General features: G+C 42.0%; 1 protein-coding gene across 11 annotated transcripts in view; it reads left to right on the forward strand.

Annotated features, from left to right (window-relative positions):
* Positions 1-19,539, forward strand: part of SIN3A (SIN3 transcription regulator family member A) — a 74,306-nt gene that overhangs the window by 51,856 nt on the left and 2,911 nt on the right. For all 11 annotated transcript variants that reach the window (XM_021099023.1, XM_013978057.2, XM_013978059.2 and 8 more), the window contains 5 exons: positions 2,243-2,412; positions 7,122-7,295; positions 13,289-13,381; positions 14,234-14,328; positions 19,147-19,354. In XM_021099023.1, the coding sequence (XP_020954682.1) occupies positions 2,243-2,412; positions 7,122-7,295; positions 13,289-13,381; positions 14,234-14,328; positions 19,147-19,354 (740 nt within the window). The remainder of the gene's footprint in view (positions 1-2,242; positions 2,413-7,121; positions 7,296-13,288; positions 13,382-14,233; positions 14,329-19,146; positions 19,355-19,539) is intronic.

Raw genomic sequence — 19,539 nt, forward strand, 5'->3', positions numbered from 1 at the left:
ACTGAACTCTCATCTTCATAGAAACATTGAGTCCTTAACCTCCTGAGCCACACTGGGGACTCAAGGGCTGCTTTCTGTTATACGTAGAATACAGGCAGGCCTTATAACACTGCAGTTTACTGGTTGTGTGGCCTTACTTAAACTCTCTGAATCTGTTTAGCTATAAAGTGGAGGTGCTACTTGTTGTCTTGTGGGGTTGTTAGGAGAATTGGAGAAAATATTCGAAGCACCCTTCATGTTGCTTGGATCATGGACACTAGCTGCTATAATGGACACCAGGGACGTGGGTGTCGGTTACCATCAGTTTCCCAAATGGCAGATCTCTGGGTTCCTGCAAAGTGTTTAAAGGACAGAGTGACTAAATCAAATCCATTACATAAATTCCTAGTTATTCATGCCTGAGACAGATGCAGGTAAGGAGATGGGGACTCAGGAGATGGCTCGAGATAGCAGAATAGGCAGAACAGAAATGAAGATAGAAAACTCAGGAAAAGAAACTAAATGAAGGGCAAGGAAGCCACCTTGTGCTCTAAGTAATTCTGTGCCACTTGCTTCTAGATAAGTCTTCAGGTCATAAGTTAAATACTTGAGCTGTGAGCCAGAAGCCTTTTTGTAAAGCCTTCTATGCTCTTTAGGAAATAGCCAGTCTTTTTTGGCATGAATTATCTTTTTTTTTTTTTTTTTTTTTTTTTTAACTTGCTGATGTAAGAAGCCCTTGTGAAGGACTGGCTTTCTATCTATTGAAAAGCTCCCCCTAGGAATTAATTCTAATAGCCTTTATCTGGATTAATCCTAGCTTGACAGAGACAATTTTAAGAACTCAATGTGGTGATTCCATCTGCTTGGGTAAAAATGAGAGAGAAAATGGCCTAATCCTGGCTTGACCATTGACTTAACCTGGTTTGATGCTTACAAAGTTTGTTCTTGAGTAATAATGCCGAGCCTTACACTGATTGTGGCCCATGTGTACGGGTCTGTGATTTGTACTCATAGCTTTATTCTGACATGAAAGTGGTTTTCACAGGAGTAGCACTGCCCATGCCTATGCTGCAGATCTGAACACAGTGATATTCGGTAATGAAATTGAAGCCAGTTGCTTCTTTTAAATAGTAATTGTCCTGTTTTGCCTATCTTTAATCCATCACACTTCAAGTAAGTGGAAATGGACTCAGCTTTTGCTTTCAGACTTCTTTCCCCTCTACAGACTTTAAAAAGAGGTAACTAAATGTCAGAGACACAGAGTTCTTTTTGTAATTTTTTCTTTTTTCGTTTTAGTGAACTTTTTATTGAAGTGAAACACATATACAGAAAAGTATACAAATCTGAATTGTATAGCTCAGTGAATTTTTTTTCCAACTGCTGTTTTATTTTTTTATTTAGCTCAATGAATTTTTACAAAGCAAACACACCCGTGTAACCGGCAGCCCAGATCAAGAAAGAACACAACCAGTACCCTCAGTAGTCCCTTCTTGCCACTGTCTTTCTGCCAGTGCTGGAGATCAAATTTGCCTGTGTTTGAGCTTTACGTAAATGGGTCTTATTTTAGTAAGCTAAAGGCGGAGGCCTTTCACCTTTCCTTGTGCCCTCTGCTAGTTGCCAGACTGACAAGATGCCAGCTAGTGGTTGAATTGATTCATATGCAGCGAGTACAGATCATTTAATGTAATTTGTGAAGTACAATGTTGGGAATCCATTTTTAAACAAAAGGACTTTGACAAATGCAGATTACTTCATTATTCATAGATGATTTAATTTGTGCTCCTATTTTTCTATTCCCGAGAGGTTTCCCAGTGATAGGTATGGCTCTGTCTTTTCTCTTCAGCACTTTATGCTTTGCCGAAATAGCTGTATGAGCAAGTGACCCATGTGAGGCATGCTCTTTGCAGGCTGTGAGAACAGGTTCCTCTCACAGCAGGGAGCCCACAACGTTATGAAGAAACGTCTTCCCTGGGATATTTTGCTCTCCTCTCACCCAGATCCCAGCCATACTTAAGTGTCTTTCTGGCTGGAGTGTTAAGAAGCCTCTGTTAAAGTTGCAGAGTCACTCTCCTTTGATAGACAACACTGGGGGTTGTAGCCACCTGTCAAGATTTCATCTTTCTGCAGCAGACTGAATGGGTATGTTTCGAATACATAGCGTTTGTTCTTTCAAATGCTCTTTAGGCCAGCTGTGGGGTTTGCCCTGCCCTCTCCGATCTTTTTTTAGTAGGGTGAGGCCTCACCTATCCTCTCTCTCCCACAGTGGATGTTGATGTAGAAGATTATTACCCAGCTTTCCTGGACATGGTGCGGAGCCTGCTGGATGGCAACATAGACTCGTCCCAGTACGAAGATTCTCTGAGAGAGATGTTCACCATTCATGCCTACATTGCCTTTACCATGGACAAACTCATCCAGAGCATTGTGAGACAGGTGAGGGCGTGGTGGAGGCTAGGGTTGCTGAGGGAGAAAGTCTTTACCTAAAGATGGATCGGGAAAGAGAAAAGGCAAGATTTCTGTTGGGAAAGGAAAGGCAGTCTTCTCATAAAATGATGTTTGTGAATACATGGTTCTATAGAGAAGAGGGGGAGGTTAACGTGACATCACATTTCTCCTGTTAACAGAGTAGCAGTACTTTAGCCGTGTGGTTGACTCCTTTGCTTGGCTCAGGATGCCCTGTAAGCCTACCTCAGACCTGATCTTTTGCCTCAAGCATCAGTCCTGACCCCAGCTCCCTGCCCTGACTTCCCAGTTCGTACCTCGTGTACCAGGCGTGAGCTCGGTTTTCTCTTCTGTACGTGTTGGTAATTCTATGGGATTTTCCTCATTTAACATTTGGAGTTTTTTCTCACAAGAGTTTCATATTACATCTTTTAAAATATTCTGTCCACCTTACTATCTGAGGTTCCCTCTGAATTAAATTTGTGGTTGATTTTGTGGTTTATTCCTATGGCACCTTGGGAGTTTGTAATAGTCAGGTTTCCACTCCTTTGTCTTGAGTTCTGAATGCTCGAAGGATCAGATTCTGGTCAGTGCACTGCTTTCTTTAAAGTGAAAACTTGTAAAAAGAAAATACTAATTCTAGAGTCCTTACCATCACTATGGGGGGTGGGGGGAAGCTTGTTGCTCAGTGTTTTTTGGGGTAAAATAAGGAATCGTTGGCTAAGCACTCATGCTTTTGCCTTGAATTTAGAAGGATGCATGATGGAGTTCCCGTCGTGGCTCAGTAGTAACAAACCAGACTAGTATCCATGAGGAGTTGGGTTCAATCCCCGGCCTTGCTCAATGGGTTAAGGATCTTGTGTTGCTGTGATCTGTGGTGCAGGTTGCAGACAGGGCTCAGATCCTGAGTGGCTGTGGCCGTGGTATAGGCCGGCAGCTGCAGCTTCTATTCAACCCCTAGCCAGGGAACCTCCATATGCTGCAGGTGTGGCCCAAAAAAGACAAAAAAAAAAGAGGGTTGTGTGACTCTGCACCCCTCTCACAGGATCTACTCAGAGTCAAAGAGTGCTTCACATAATTGAATCTTGGCATCTTCATGAAAGTGGTCAGGCAGAGAGCTGAAAGTTGAAGAGGTTATTAGGCCTTCCCTTCTGTATGGTGATGCACAGAAATCATTATGTAGATACAATGCACTATTGTCAGAATTTTTGAAAGACTGATGCCTGTTAATTTCTCCTAAATTTATGTGAAATAGACTCCAGTTATTATGTGCTTATGTTTCTGCTTACAAGTTTGCTGCTGCTACAGCTAGCAGTAAAGTCTTTCATACTTCCAGCATAATTTTAAAAATCCAATACCACCAGCTTTTTGTAAGCCTAAGTTGTTTGGCTTTTTTAGACAATAGCTATAATTTGTCCATTTACTATGGGCACCTGGTTATGATTTTGAGTTAATATTATGTAAAAATATCCAGTCTTTTTTCAAAGTGGAGGTAGGTTTTATCCAGAAATCCAAATTGTGTTTTTAAAGCATATGTTTATGCTTTTCATCTTAACTCCTCAATTAAAGGTGACGTCTCTTATTCTCTCTTTTGCCATTCTCCCAGAGTTTGTTGCTGACTGGAGATGGAACATATATTTCCAAGTTCAAATCATATATTTATCTTAACTTTTCCAGACTAGTTGAAGAGGAATTTGTCGTAAGGATACACTAGGCAGTCTCACAAACATGTAGTATGGGACTCAGATATGACCAGACCATATAGAGATTAGACGGGGAAGGTTTTTTTCCCCTCTCCTGTGTACTTCCTTTCTGGACGTCTGCTCCATCCTCATGCTTCTCTGCTTAGATGAACACTCAGCTTCTCCAGTCCCCTGAGACTTTAACTTGCTGAGGCAGTGCTCCTGGCCTGGCATTACCTGACCTTTCCATCCAGGTGCTTTTCTTTAAAGGGTCTACCAGATGGATACATTGTGTCACTTCAAATTAGCAGGAGAGAGAATCTGACCAGCCTGGTGTGGGAGTTGCCCAGTTGTCTCTGGATTTAAAATGCTGCCCTTTGCAAAGACTGGAAGGGGCCAGATATCCAAGAAGAGGGTGTGGATAGGGAGTTGGTGATGTGGTCTACTGTAACAGTAGGGTATAAAGAAGAAGTATCTACATGGCAGAGACCATGCTTTGGGCACACTTATTTTTTACTTTGCTTTTCTTCCCTCCTAGACACTGTATCTTAAGCTTTCCTCTGTATCGTCAGGTTATCATAAGCATTGTTTTTTAAAAATATTTATTCATTTTTTTATGGCCACTCCTGCAGCATAAGGAAGTTCCCAGGCAAGGGGTCAAATTGGAGCTGCAGCTGTAGGCCTACATCACAGCCACGGCATCACCAGATCCTTAACACACTGAGTGAGGCCAGGGATTGAGCGAGCCCACATCCTCATGGATACTAGGTCAGGTTCCTTACCACTGAGCCACAAGGGGAACTCCTCAAAAGCATTATTTTAATGGTCACAGTAAAATTCGTTGTCTGGACTAAATGTAATTTAATCATCTCCAGTTGCTGGCCTTTCTACCACCATCAAATCACTCATCCTTCTGACCTTGCACTTTGTCCATTTATCTATAAATATATATACTTGTCATTTAAAAAACATTTAATTGTTAAAATAAGTATGGTTACTAGCACTTGAAAAAGAGTGTATCTTCCTAAAAATAGAATGGCTTAGTGGTTATGAGAATTTTGAAGTAAAACAGACACATTGATATTACAGTTAACATTTTGCTTTCTTCTGGTATCTTTTTCACATTCTTTGGCATTATTTTACTGGGTAAAGTTTCATTGGAGGGAATTTTTATTTCATAATAGATATATCATCATAACCTAAGAGAACAGAAGCTCTGAAAGGTTCAACTTTCTAGCATCAGATATTTTAATAAGATAGTCACAAAAGTTACCAATAGTCGATCGTAATTGATCTGTGTTGAAAATGAGTTAATTAACATTATACAATTTCAGTACTATACTTTCATTATCAGATATGGAAAAATAGGGGGTATGTTAGAAAGAATATTGGCCAAGAGGTCTGGGAACTTGAATGTGAGTCCTGACTCAGCTCCTTCAGCTGAGCGCCCCTGACCAATTAATTCAGCAACAAATTCTTCGATATCTAATGCGTTTCAGACTTCATATTAGGTCTGGGAATATAGACCTGGATCTTGCTTTCATGGTTCTTCACGGTCCCTCTCTTGACCTTGGCACACAATGAATTTTCTTATCTAACAGGTAAATTTGTCTCATATGGAACAGGGCACCCCTCTCCAGCCTGCTTCCCAGGGTAGTTGTGTGGATCAAATGAGAATATGTGTAAAAGCAAATGATAATGGTAAAGAAGTACCATTAAAAACAGAAAACTAGGGAGTTCCGTTGTGGCGCAGTGGTTAACGAACCCGACTAGGAACCATGAGTTGGCGGGTTCGATCCCTGGCCTTGCTCAGTGGGTTAACGATCCAGCGTTGCCGTGAGCTGTGGTGTAGGTTGCAGACGCGGCTCGGATCCAGCGTTGCTGTGGCTCTGGTGTAGGCTGGTGGCTGCAGCTCCGATTGGCCCCCTAGCCTGGGAACCTCCATATGCCGCGAGAGCGGCCCAAGAAAATGGCAAAAAGACAAAAAAAAAAAAAAAGAAAAAAAAGAAAAAAGAAAACTATGGAGATTTTTCCTTGATGGAAAAAAAAGATGTTTTAAGTTCCCTAGAACTTTATTTTGGCATCACATGCAGCGTGTAGAAGTTACCAGGCCAGGGATCAAACCCGCACGGTAGCGGCCGCCTGAGCCATAGCCCATGGCAGTGCCGGATCCTTAACCTGCTGAGCCGCCTGGGAATTCCAAGTCCCTTAGAACTTTAAATAAGCAGCACATTAACCTGAGTTGCTTATGGTTTTGCTTTTTTTTAAATGACTGCACCTGTGACATATGGAAGTTCCTGGGCCAGAGAGTGAATCTGAGCCACAGCTGTGACCTATGCCACAGCTACAGCAGTGCTTGATCCTTTACCCACTATGCTGAGCCAGGGATCAAACTCATGCCTCTGCATTAACCCAAGCTGCTGCAATTGGATACTTAACCCACCGTGCCACAGCAGTAACTCCCCTTTAGTTTTGCTTTTTTTTTTTTTTTTTTTTTTTTTTTTGTCTCTTTAGGGCTGCACCCGCAGCATACAGAGGTTCCCAGGCTAGGGGGCCAATCGGAGCTGTAGCCACTGGCCTACACCATAGCCACAGCAATGCGAGATCCAAGCCGTGTCTGCGACCTACACCACAACTCACAGCAATGCCAGATCCCTGACCCACTGAGTGAGGCCAGTGAATGAACCTGCGTCCTCATGGATATTAGTCAGATTCATTTCCGTTGAGCCATGATGGAAACTCCAGGTTTTTTGTTTTTGTTTTTGTTTTTTTTGTTTTTTTTTTTTAGTACGAAAGTTTTACCCATGGGCCAGTGATATGGTTGAAGATTTTGGCTTGGTTATTCTCTAAGAAAATAATATAGTGGTTTTGTATGATAAACTTTTTCACATTATCAACCAAAATAAAGCTCCTTTTGAGCTGAGTGAGTGGAACCACCAAAAGAAGGTTGAGTGTACAAGGAGAACTATTTTTTTTTTTTTTTTGGTTTTCTGATGACTTGCCTTTGCTTGATTCCAGCTGCAGCACATCGTGAGTGATGAGATCTGTGTACAAGTGACTGACTTGTACCTGGCAGAAAATAATAATGGGGCCACTGGAGGCCAGCTGAACACACAGACTTCAAGGAGTCTCTTGGAGTCAACGTATCAGCGGAAGGCTGAACAACTCATGTCAGATGAGAATTGCTTTAAGGTGAGAACTCATATAGTCAAGGATCATGCCTGATGACTGTGTAAGTTGCTGGGACTCCACCAGAAGTCCAAGCCATTCTGAGATATTTGACCCAGTGATTACACTCCTGGAACTCTGTGAACTCACTGGAGGAAATACAAAAGACATGGAAAAGCGGAAGTAAAGTCTCCCGTGAGCAGTCTGTTAGTTTCTTGTCTTTTCAAAAAATTCTGGTATTCTCTTGTGGTGCTGCGGGTTTAGGATCCAGTGTTGTCACTGCAATAGCTAGGGTCTCTACTGTGGCATGGGTTCTGTCCCTGGCCTGGGAACTTCCACATGCTGAAGGCACAGCCCCAAAAAAAGAAAAGTTATCATTTATTTTGTATTTTTTGAATTTTTTTACATTAAATGCTTTGTAAATATTAAAATGTGATCCATTGAGTTCCCATTGTGGCTCAGCGGAAGTGAATCTGACTAGGAACCGTGAGGTTGTGGGTTCGATGCCTGGCCTTGCTCAGTGGGTTAAGGATCTGATGTTGCCATGAGCTGCGGTGTAGGTTGCAGACGCGGCTCGGATCTGGCGTTGCTGTGGCCATGGCGTAGGCCAGCACTTGTAGCTCCAATTTGACCCCTAGCCTGGGAACTTCCATATGCCATGGGTGTGGCCCTAAAAAGCCAAAAAAAAAAAAAAAAAAAAAAAAAGTGTAATCCATGATCTTTGTTTTAAGAAATGCAGAGAAGAGAAAAACTAGTCACCTGCAGTTCTTCCCAGAAATAATTAATGATGGCATTTCTAAACTTTTCTATCCTTGCGTATATTTTGAAAGAGATTATACTAGGCAAATAATTCTGTAACTTATTTCACTCAATTAGCAGCGCCTCTGGGTCTTCAGCATCTTTTTATGACTATTTAGTATTTCATTTTATAGACAACTATGCCTGTCTAGTTAGACATTTAGGTTGTTTCCAGTTTTCCACCATTGTAATAGCTAATTAGAAAAGCAAATAGCTGGAAACAACCTAGGTGTCCAGCCCTTTATGGGAAATGGTTAGTGGCAGCCTGTTGTGTGAATGCTAGATGGCATATATTGCAGCTCCTAAAAGTTAATTATAAACTATAAAAATACTGAAGCAAATAAAAAGACAAAAAGGTATGTGTGTAAAGATTGTAGCTATGTAATAAATGTGTATAGTTGAACAAAGCCTGTATGTATTAATCTAAGAAGGTCAGGTTTAGGTGGCCCAGAATAAGGTTTGTAGTTGGCCAAGCAGAGAGCACAAAGTGAAATAGAAGTTTGACCTGGGTGGGCATGTTCCACAGACTAATCATCTGACCCTCAAATTGATCACTTAGTTGTCCGCTTCTACTTGCAACTGTTTCTTTAGTTTCTAATCTATTGCCTATACTGCTGGCTTAATTTAGAATCAAAGACCTGGAAACGAGTTTTCTAGCTCAGTCTCAGGTCTGATTTCTGCTACCGGAGGACTTTGCCACTACGGAAGAGATTTCCTAAGCTTTTCAGGGTTTTATATCTATAAATGTCTATTATGAGTTTAATACGTGTTTACTTTCATGGTGAACAGAATTACCACCCCCACCCATACGAGTTCACAGCATATTGTGTGGTGAGGGCCTATGAAGGAATGGGTAGACCTGTAGATGATGATAGTTGTCAGAGTGACAAAGGGAATAGCAGAAACAGAGGGCATGGTAACCAGGAAAATAGTGTCATCACAGTGCTCTTTTTCTTTAAATATATATATATATATAGAGAGAGAGAGAGAGAGAGAAAATAAAACGCAATAGTATTAGCATTAAGCTAAGCATAAGTAACCCTTCAAATCCCCTGCCCCATCTCCAGCCCTCCTCTCCCTTCATTTTGTATATGCAGTATTCTACAGTGCTTTTTAAAAAATCAGGTATGTTTAGCTCTCTGTATATCTATTTAGACCCTTTTCTGTGCATTTATGTACATATGTGTATCTAGAAATAAACGTTCAGGTTATATGGTGCCTATTTTACATCCTGCTTCCCCCCCACCAATATGTCTTAGAATTTGCTCTATTTTGGTTTGGGGGGCTGTCTTTTGGCTACATCCATGCATGTGGAAGTTCCCAGGCCAGGGATCAAACCTGTGCCACAGCAGCTCGCTTTGCTGCTGCAGTGACAACACCAGGTCCTTAACTCACTGTGCCACAAGGGAATTACAGAATTTGCTCTGTTTTGATTTATATAGATCCAACTCATTTTTTCAACTGCTGTGTTGTGCTTAATAGTATGAATGTATCATAGGTTTTAAAAAATCATTCCTTTATGGGTGAACATTTAAACTATTTCCATTTTTTACTATCTCAAATAGTGCTGTATTGAACAGCATTTTGTCATACTTCTGTTCGTGTGTGCATGTAGTAGTGTTTGTCCAGGGTAGAGACAACAACCTGAAATTACTGGGTTAAAGGATATGCATACTTTCAAATTAAAATTTTTTTTTTTCTGTCTGTCTTTTCTAGGGCCAAGACCGCGGCATGTGGAGGTTTCCAGGCTAGGGGTCCACTCGGAGCTGTAGCCACCAGCCTGCACCCGAGCCACAGCAACGCCAGATCCAAGCCAAGTCTGATAGCTACACCACAGCTCACTGCAAGACTGGATCCTTAACCCACTGAGTGAGGCCAGGGATCAAACCCTCAACCTCGTGGTTACTAGTCGGATTCGTTAACCACTGAGCCTGACAGGAACTTCTCAAATTTAAATTTTAATGGCCCTTCCTATTTCACTCTCCAAAGTGACAGGCTGTAGCAGTGTGCACTTAAATGAGAGCATTTATTTCTTCATTCTCATTCAACACTTAATATTAACAAATTTTATTTTTGCCAATTAGATGATTAGTAGAATTTGTTTTTGCTTTTTTGGCTGCACCTGTGGCTTATGCACCTTCCTGGGCCAGGGATTGAATCCAGGCCGAAACTGTGACCTGTGCCTGATCTTTAACCACTACGCCAGCCCGGGAATGAAATTGGCACTGCCACAGTGACAAGTTGGATCATTAATCCACTGTTCCACAGTGGAGACTCCCTAGAAAAATATTTTAATTCCAATTTCCCTGTTTCCTGCTGTTACCCATTTTTTCCTTTTCTCTATTGCTTACCCATATCCTTCACCTTTTGGCTGGGAGAGAGGTTGTTCTTTTTAGGTACTTTTTTTCCATGGCATGTGGAAGTTCCCTGGCCAGGGATAAAACCTGTGTCACAGTAGTGACAACACTGGGTCCTTAACCAGCTGAGCCACCAGGGAACTCCTATGTACTTTTTTTGGTGGGGGCTGCTTTTTAGGGCCACACCTGCGGCATATGGAGGTTCCCAGGCTAGGGGTTGAATCAGAGCCAGAGCTGCCGGCCACAGCCACGGCAACGCCAGATCCAAGCCACATCTGCAACCTACATCACAGCTCAGAGCAACGCTGGATCTTTAGCCCACTGTGTGAGGCCAGGGATTGAACCCGTGTCCTCATGGATGCTAGTCAGATTTGTTTCCACTGAGCCATGACAGAAACTCTACTCCTTTGTACTTTTTCAAATATTTTTGTCACGATTTCTCTGAAAGCAATTGGTCTTCCCCTCTGTCCTTCAGTGCCCAGCTGAGTGTCACTTCAGTAAAGTGAAATCTTTCTACCTCACTGAGGGGGAATTACTTACTCCCACAGCATATTGCCCATGTCTTTGCCCTTTGTAGCTACTTCATGGTAAGGTAAACAGAGCTATTTATATTCCTGTTTCTTTTACTAAATTGAGCTCCTACAAGCAAGAAGCAGTGTTCTCTTCTGAGTGCACCCCTGCCTGATAAATAGCAGCCATTCAGTGATGAACTCTGTGTAGGTTGAATGAACCATAGGATACTGGTGAATGAGGTATATAGAAAGGGAGGTCCAGATGGTGGAAGATATACATAGCCATATGAAATGAAGAGTGTGAATTTTGTTATGGCTGGTGAGCAGGGGGAAGCACTTTTTAGGACTAAATGCCCCACTGGATTTGAGCTTTCAGGAAGATCGGTTTGGTAGCACTGAGTAAGGAGGAGGGGACGAACCAGAGGCATGTTTACTGTTGGAGGCAGTTACCAAATTTGGGTGATAGGTGCAAGTAGTCTAATAGTAAAGCTAGTCAAGACTTGAAGAGTGGCTGCAGAGGTCAGAGAGTTGGGGTGAACACATGGTAAAGGACCTATAAGATAGGTGTCAGAAAGGTTGAGGAGTCTGTTGGGATGAAATTGAGTTCAGTTTTAAGCTTGTAGAGAGGAAATGATCTTTTCGATATTACTCTGAAGTGTGGTTTCCTTATAGCAATAGGACAAATCCAGGGTTATTTAGCAAACTAAAAGCAGTTATTTATTTCATATATGTTTTGGAAGTAACTGTATGTGTTAAAATTTTACTAGTAAATAGGAATTTTTAAAACTGCGAAAGAACTATGAACCAGAACTGGCTTCTGGTCCTGTTTGCTTACTGACTAACTGTATAGCCTTAAATCAGAACTCTCTGAATTGCAGGTTTTTCTCTATATAAAATGAAGATTGTTGAAGTAAATGATTCTTAAGCTTTTGTTTAATCCCTGATCTTTACCATGTGATTCTGATAGTGATCTTGTCTGCAGATAAGGGCATTGAATCCTAGGATTCTGAAAGGGGAGAATATGTGCCATACCCATTTGATACTTCTTTTGTGCAAAACATGCCCCCCCCCCTTTTTTTTTTTTTGCTCCTGGCCCTGGCCACAGCATGCAGAATTTCTCAAGCCAGGGACTGAACCAGAGCCACAGTAGTGGCTATGCCAGATTCTTAACCTGCTGAGCCACCAGGGAACTCCAGTATATTGCTTTTAAATATGGGTGTCTTAAAATCACACAAATGATATCAGCAGAACCAGAATTTCAAATATAATTGATACTATTGCAACAGACCACTTATGTTGGTATTTTATGTTCCTGACCTCATGGTATGTGTGATTTCTTGGATAGTCTTTCTTGTGGTGGAAATGCGATTGCTGCTCTTTGTTTGATGTTTTCCACTTCACATTGGTATGAGAAGCTTCCCTTTTTTAAAAAAACACTGTAGACTTGTTTACATCTTTGTAAACATAAATGGGGGAGTTCCCGTTGTGGCACAGTGGTTAATGAATCCAACTGGGAACCATGAGGTTTTGGATTTGATCCCTGCCCTTGCTCAGTGGGTTAGGGATCCGGCATTGCCATGAGCTGTGGTGTGGGTCACAGACACGGCTCGGATCCTGTGTTGTTGTGGCTCTGGCGTAGGCTGGTGGCTACGGCTCCAATTTGACCCCTAGCCTGGGAACCTCCATATGCTGCGGGAGCGGCCCAAGAAAAGGCAAAAAGACAAAAAAAAAAAAAAAAAAAAAAAAAAAATTCCTTAAATGGGATCATCAAGTGAAATGGCGTTGACATTTTATGGTTCTGATTTTTAGGCACTCTTCTGATATGGTCTCTCTTTCTCTTTCTTTCTCTCTCTTTCTTTTTAGGGCTGCACCTGTGGCATATGGGGACGTTCCCAAGCTCAGGGTCGAATCAGCTATGTGTGCTGGCGTGCACTACAGCCACAGCAATGGGGGATCTGAGTTGCATCTGTGACCTTCATCAAAGCTAACGGCAATGCCAGATCCTTAACCCACTAATCGAGGCCAGGGATCCAACCCTCAACCTCGTGGATATTAGTCAGGTTCTTTACCCCTGAGCCACAAGGGGAACTCCTGATAAAGATTATTTTAGCTAGTTAAAGAAGTATGAAACATGAAATGATGCTTCTTGCTCTAACATTTCATTTTGTTGGTAGCAGGATTGGACTTTTGCCTTTTTTATCACTGCCTGAGCTTTTTAGTATCTTCCTCATCTCATCAATTGGAGCAGAATTTTTTACAACTTTATTGCCTCTCCACCTTTCAGCCCTTCAGAAGCTAGTTAGAGCTTTGGAGATGGTCTTTTGTTTACACTCAGGTTTCTTATTTGCAGCTTATGTTCATTCAGAGCCAAGGGCAGGTTCAGCTGACCATTGAGCTTCTGGATACGGAAGAGGAGAACTCAGATGACCCTGTAGAAGCAGAGGTACAGATGAGTATATTGCAGGAAGTGTGCTGAGAGTGTGTCATGTTTGAGTCTGCCGAGTGATTGTCTTCTAGAAGCCCAGCCAGTATTTGCCTGTTTGAGTCAGGACCTGATGCTTAAAATACAGCTCGTTCTAGCCATGTCTTCAGCTGAAGAGAAAGACTTGCTAGCTCTCAGTAAAGCCCTCTCCTCTGTGGGAATCTCATGGTTGGCAGCTTTTTTGTTTTTCTCCTTAAGCATAAGAAATAGTAAATGAGATACCATCTGCCCATTATCATCTTACCTCTTTGTGTCATGTTTACTTTTTATTGGGATAAATGGAGCCAGGAGTTCTCAGCCCCACAGAGTAGGCTGATTGTGAGTTGGTTAACGTAGCTGGCTCTACCAGGCCATATTAATGGGGGGCCTATGGAGGGGGAGGAGACTGTTGTTTAAGGGATTATTGGCTCACGGTTGTCAAATCCTTAATTTTTTTTTAAAAGAGATTCCAGAAATCCAGATTTTAATGTGAAAAATACTGATTTTCGGTTATCACTATACATTTTGTTCTTTAACAAAGCCCTCTGTGGGGAAATAAAACTGGTCAGTAATCCAGCTTCTAGCCATCTATGACTTCTGGTAGCCTTGAAGGATCTCAGAGAAACTTCAGGTTTTGCATAATTTCTCATGGAATTTTTAAGCTGTATTTCAAGACCAAGTAACAAGCATGTCATTATGGGAAAAGATTTTTTTTTGATCTTGAAATATAAGTATTTTAGGCATTTTAGTCAAGAATTTGCTAGACTACCTGATGAGGTTGAAGTTAAGTTTTTGTGCTCTCTCTCCACCTCCGTTTTGTGTTTACCATTCTAGCGCTGGTCAGACTATGTGGAGCGATACATGAATTCTGATACTACCTCTCCTGAGCTTCGTGAGCATCTAGCACGGAAACCAGTATTTCTCCCAAGGTGAGTGAACCAAGTCAGGTATCAGCAGCATGATGCTTGTGCATGGTCGAGGAATGGGGATTTGAATAACTGTTTCCTAGAAGCCCAGCCAGTGTTAGCCTCAGGACCTGATGTTTAAAAGTACCGGTTATTCTAGCCATGTCTTAGCTGAGGAGAAAGACTGCCCTGGTGGTGGGTATTTAGGATTAATGGCGGTCTTAGCTAGCTCTCAATAAAGCCCTCTTCTCTGTAGAAATCTCATGGGTGGCAGCTTTTTTTGTATGTCTGTTACACCATGAGCTTACCTGGAGCATGTCCCTAACAGCAGGGAGATGTGAGTTTTAGGAATCAGTAGTAATTTTGTTGTGTCAAATAGGAATGTATGTTTGATGATTCACTTGGGGGACTCACAGGATTCAGCAAAGGGAGTGGGTACTTGTGATAAAATCAGAGGAAGCCAAGTGTAAGCTTCTAAGAGTCTGGGACTTCCGGTGGAGTCACAAGGACACTCTTAATTACTCCAGCAACAACTTCTTACAACATTGTGTTTGAAATGCTGCCTGCTGGAAAAGCTCTTTGGACACTTGGTGCCGTGGGTTTTTATTGGGTGCTAGTCCTGTAGAAACCTTCTGCCTAGCTTGTACCAAAATTCCCAGACTCCCAGAAGGAAAGTAGATTTTCAGCATGAACCATTTATCCTAGAAATTCTCCCCAAATCCAAGACCCCAGAACCTAGCTAAGGGACAACCTTGTAAGCAGGGTTTTCAGAAGATAGCAGTCTTAGACCTGCTATGTTAATTCTCTCTACAGAATTTAAAAAACTTCCTCCTACGTAAGGGTATGCTGGTCCTCTCTCTCTGACGATGAAAAACAGAGTTTTAGGAGTAGAAAATAGATTTTGCTGTAATAGAGCAGCTTTCTTCCTTCCCCAAAGTTTGGGAATTGAAATCTCAGGTCTTACATTCCTGGAATGGTATTATGCCAGTATTATTAGATTTAGTCCTAATTGAAACATGGAAAAGGGTGTGAACAGAAGGGCCCTGCCAGGTTCTTCCATTCATTGATTGATTTAGCAGACTTCAAGCAGCTGCTAAGCAGCTGCTCTGTGCCAGGCCCTTCTCTCAACAGACTTAATGTCCATGCTTATGAAATAGTACATTGTATATTTCTCACCAGGTTGGCAGAATTTGTAAAAGATTTGTAATCTATAAGGGCGCGGGAAAGGGGGAAGGCACTTTCATATACTTGGCGGGGGGGCTGGAATAGTGATACCGTCGTTGAGGTATGGGACCTTTACTTTGGAACTTTGGTTTTTAATAATTTGCCTTACAGCTATTACAGCTGATGTTCTTAGTTGTTTTGGCCATGAGACCCCTTACCCACTTGGAGAGTGAGTACCCCAGAAAGCTTTTGTTTATGTGGATTATATCTAGTAGTACTTACTACATGAGAAATTAAAACTGAAAATGTTTAATATGTTTATGAATTCATTTTAAAAGTAACAATACTAAATGTATTCTATGCTATAAATAATACTTTAATGAAAAGCTAAAACAAGAAATTTGTGAAAAAAGTGGCATTACTTTACATTTTTGTAAATCTGTTTCATGTCTGCTTAATAGAAGAACGGCTAGATTCTCATATCTGCCTCTATATTCAATCTGTTGCACTATTTTGTTTGGTTGAACTATGTGACGAAAATCTGTCCTTACTGAAAAATATAGTTGGAAAGAAATCTCTCTGTATTCTTTTCAGATAATTGAAGGTAGTCTTTGATATGACAAAACCCTCCAGGTGGAGTTAGTTGGAGTATCAGTGAAAATATCGGGGAGCTTTTTTTTTTAAAAAAAAAGCTTTTTAGGGCCACACCCACAGCATATGGAGGTTCCCAGGCTAGGGGTCGAATCACAACTGTAGCCACCAGCCTACGTGCCAGAGTCACAGCAACGCCAGATCTGAGCCACGTCTGTGACCTACGCCACAGCTCACAGCAATGCCGGATCCCTAACCCACTGAGCGAAGCCAGGGATTGAACCCGCGATCTCATGGCTCCTGGTCATGTTAGTTTCTGCTGAGCCACAAATGGGAACTCCATTAGCGAGCTTTCCATGCAGCTATGTCAAAATCCTTGGTTTATCTTGCACTTTGAATTTTTTCCCGCATGGTTTTGTAACTCCATGTAGTTGGTTATTTGGAAAATATTAATTCACTAAGTTATGCAGATCTGCCAAATGTTGGCATGTTTTTGTGGGGACCAAAAAACCTCCCACACTTATTCATGTTGCCATTTACCTTATCAGTCACATCTTTTAGAAGTGGGAAGCTACCACAGCTCATGGTAGCGAAAACCAGTTTACTAAAATTCAGAGTTGAAAGCTTACATTTTATCATTGGCAACAAATACGCTGAGTTATTTTCCTTGAAGTACCAGGCTCCCTTTTTCATTTTTGAGAACGTAACTGCCTTATATCTCAGGCCGGCTAGTCTTTTCAGGTAAAAATGGTGATTGATTTTGCAGCTGTGTTCAAGCAGTGTTCAGGTGCTTTTTTTCATGAATCCCATTGCGCTCTGGCACACAAATGTACTTTATGTGTGGTGACCATTTTATCACACAGCATATTAAAAAGATGTGAACTGGAGTTCGCTGTGGCTCCATGGTAACGAACCCAAACAGTATCCATGAGGACTCGGGTTCAATCCCTGGCCTCACTCAGTGGGTTAAGGAGCTGGTGTTGCTGTGAGCTGTGCTGTAGGTTGCAGACTCGGCTCAGGTCCTGTGTTGCTGTGGCATAGGCCAGCAATTGCAGCTGCTGTTTGACCCCTAGCGTGGGAACTTCCATTGCCACAGGTGCAGCCCTAAAAAGACAAACAAACACAAATAAAAAGATGTGACCTGGAGTTCCCGTCGTGGCGCAGTGGTTAACAAATCCGACTAGGAACCATGAGGTTGCGGGTTCAGTCCCTGCCCTTGCTCAGTGGGTTAACGATCCAGTGTTAAGAAAAAAAAAAAAACGATCCAGTGTTGCCGTGAGCTGTGGTGTAGGTTGCAGACGCGGCTCGGATCCCGCGTTGCTGTGGCTCTGGCGTAGGCCGGTGGCTACAGCTCCGATTCAACCCCTAGCCTGGGAACCTCCGTATGCCGCGGGAGTGGCCCAAGAAATAGCAACAACAACAACAAAAGACCAAAAAAAAAAAAAAAGATGTGAACTAAGGGCCTAGGGTTTAATTTTTTTTTTTTTTTTTTTTAAGTTACTGCTTCATCAAAGACATTCTTAAGTCAGACCATCTTTCCTTTTTTGTCAGTGCATAGCCAGAGAAGAGTACCAAGACATCTTAAGAATGGGTTGGTGCCACCACCAGCTTTTTTTCCTTTTTCTTTTTATAATCATTGTTATTTTTGCACTGTCCTTACTAATGTTAACATGGTTAAAAAAAAAATGTTTTTGTATTATTATGAAAATAGTTTTGATCTCACAAACCTCCTGGAAAAGGATCTTGGGGGCCTCTAAGAATCTTTGGACCAAAGAACTGCTGTCCTGTGGAAATGTGTGTGTCCAAAAATATTCACTGAAGCAGTGTTTTTAATAGCAAGGTGTAGGAAACAATATAATTGTCTAGATGACAACCTTTCTCTGCTTGTTGGAGGGAATTAAGCTCTAAATAACTGCCAAGGCATCCACTGATGTGAATTATCTTCTTTCCTACACATGTAAAACAGCTTTAGTTATGTGCCATCTTTGGGAGAATTGAAAAAAAATAGACATTTAAATAGTTTCCTGTGCCCTGTGGTTCACATGAAGAACCCTGATTGATTCCCATTAAGGAATGGTAATTATATATGCTGCAGGTACGGCCCAAAAAAGACCAAAGTAAAAAAAAAGGAATGATAATTGAGACACATTCCTCTGTAGCAGTTAAAGAGAATGACACCAGGAGTTCCCACTGTGTCGCAGTAGGTTATGACTCCAACTGCAGTGAGTTAGGTCGCTGCTGAGGCGCTGTGCAGGCACAGGTTTGATCCCTGGGCTAGCCTAGTCTAGCACAGTGGGTTAAAGGATCCTACGTTGTCACAGCCATGGCTCAGACTCAGTCCCTGGCCTGAGAACTTCCATATACTGTGGTACACCCATTAAAAAAAAAAAGAGGGAGAACGACACAAATCTATATGTAGTGAAATGAAAAAATCTTCATGACATTAAGTGAAAGATAGATTGCGACCTAGAATATTTTAAATCAAAACTGCTAACAGTGGTTTCTTCTGCCAAGGCAAGTGGAATTTTGAGAACTGCATATGGCAGGTCCCAGGCAGGGCATCCAGGCCAGGGATGAAACTTGCATCCTCATGGATACTAGTCGGGTTTGTTACCACTTAGCCATGACAGGAACTCTGGCAATTTCTACTTTTTATTCTTTGTATCCCTGCAGTTGAAATATATACATATATATTTTTTTGGCAATGAAGCCATTGAATGTTTTAAAAATGTATGTAGGGAGTTCCTTTTGTGGTTCAGCAGGTTAAAAACCCGACTAGAATCCATGAAGATTTGGGCCTCACTCAGTGGGTTAAGGATCCAGTGTTACCATGAGCTGTGGTGTAAGTCGCAGATGTGGCTGGGATCCGGTGTTGCTATGGCTCTGATTTGACCCCTCACCTGGGAACTTCCATGTGCTGAAGTTGTGGCCCTAAAAATTTAAAAAAAAAAAATGTGATTAATATTATGATAAGTACTGTGAAGGTATATGATAAGGAAAGCTCCCTTTGGGGGAGGGAGGGGCCGGCAGCCATGGGACTCTACATCTGGACAAGCTATCATCCTGCCAGTCTCTTCTGCATTATAGGAATCTGCGGCGGATCCGGAAGTGTCAGCGTGGTCGAGAGCAGCAGGAAAAGGAAGGGAAGGAAGGAAACAGCAAGAAAACCATGGAGAATGCGGATAGCTTGGATAAGCTGGAGTGTAGATTCAAGCTGAATTCGTATAAGATGGTGTATGTGATCAAGTCAGAGGACTACATGTATCGGAGGACCGCCTTGCTCCGGGCTCATCAGGTGAGAACCGTAACTGGAATTTTGACCACACTTCTCCCTCCCCAGCCAGGACCACACCCGCCCAAGATAACATCTGGTGGCATCTTCCAGTGAAGCTACTCATTTGTTCAAGTAGCAATTGCTTTTATGAATCCTGTTTTCACATGCTGCCTCAATTGTGAAGGTTATGTGCAGTTATGTAGTAG

Source organism: Sus scrofa, chromosome 7, assembly GCF_000003025.6.
Source record: "Sus scrofa isolate TJ Tabasco breed Duroc chromosome 7, Sscrofa11.1, whole genome shotgun sequence".
NCBI lineage: Eukaryota > Metazoa > Chordata > Mammalia > Artiodactyla > Suidae > Sus > Sus scrofa.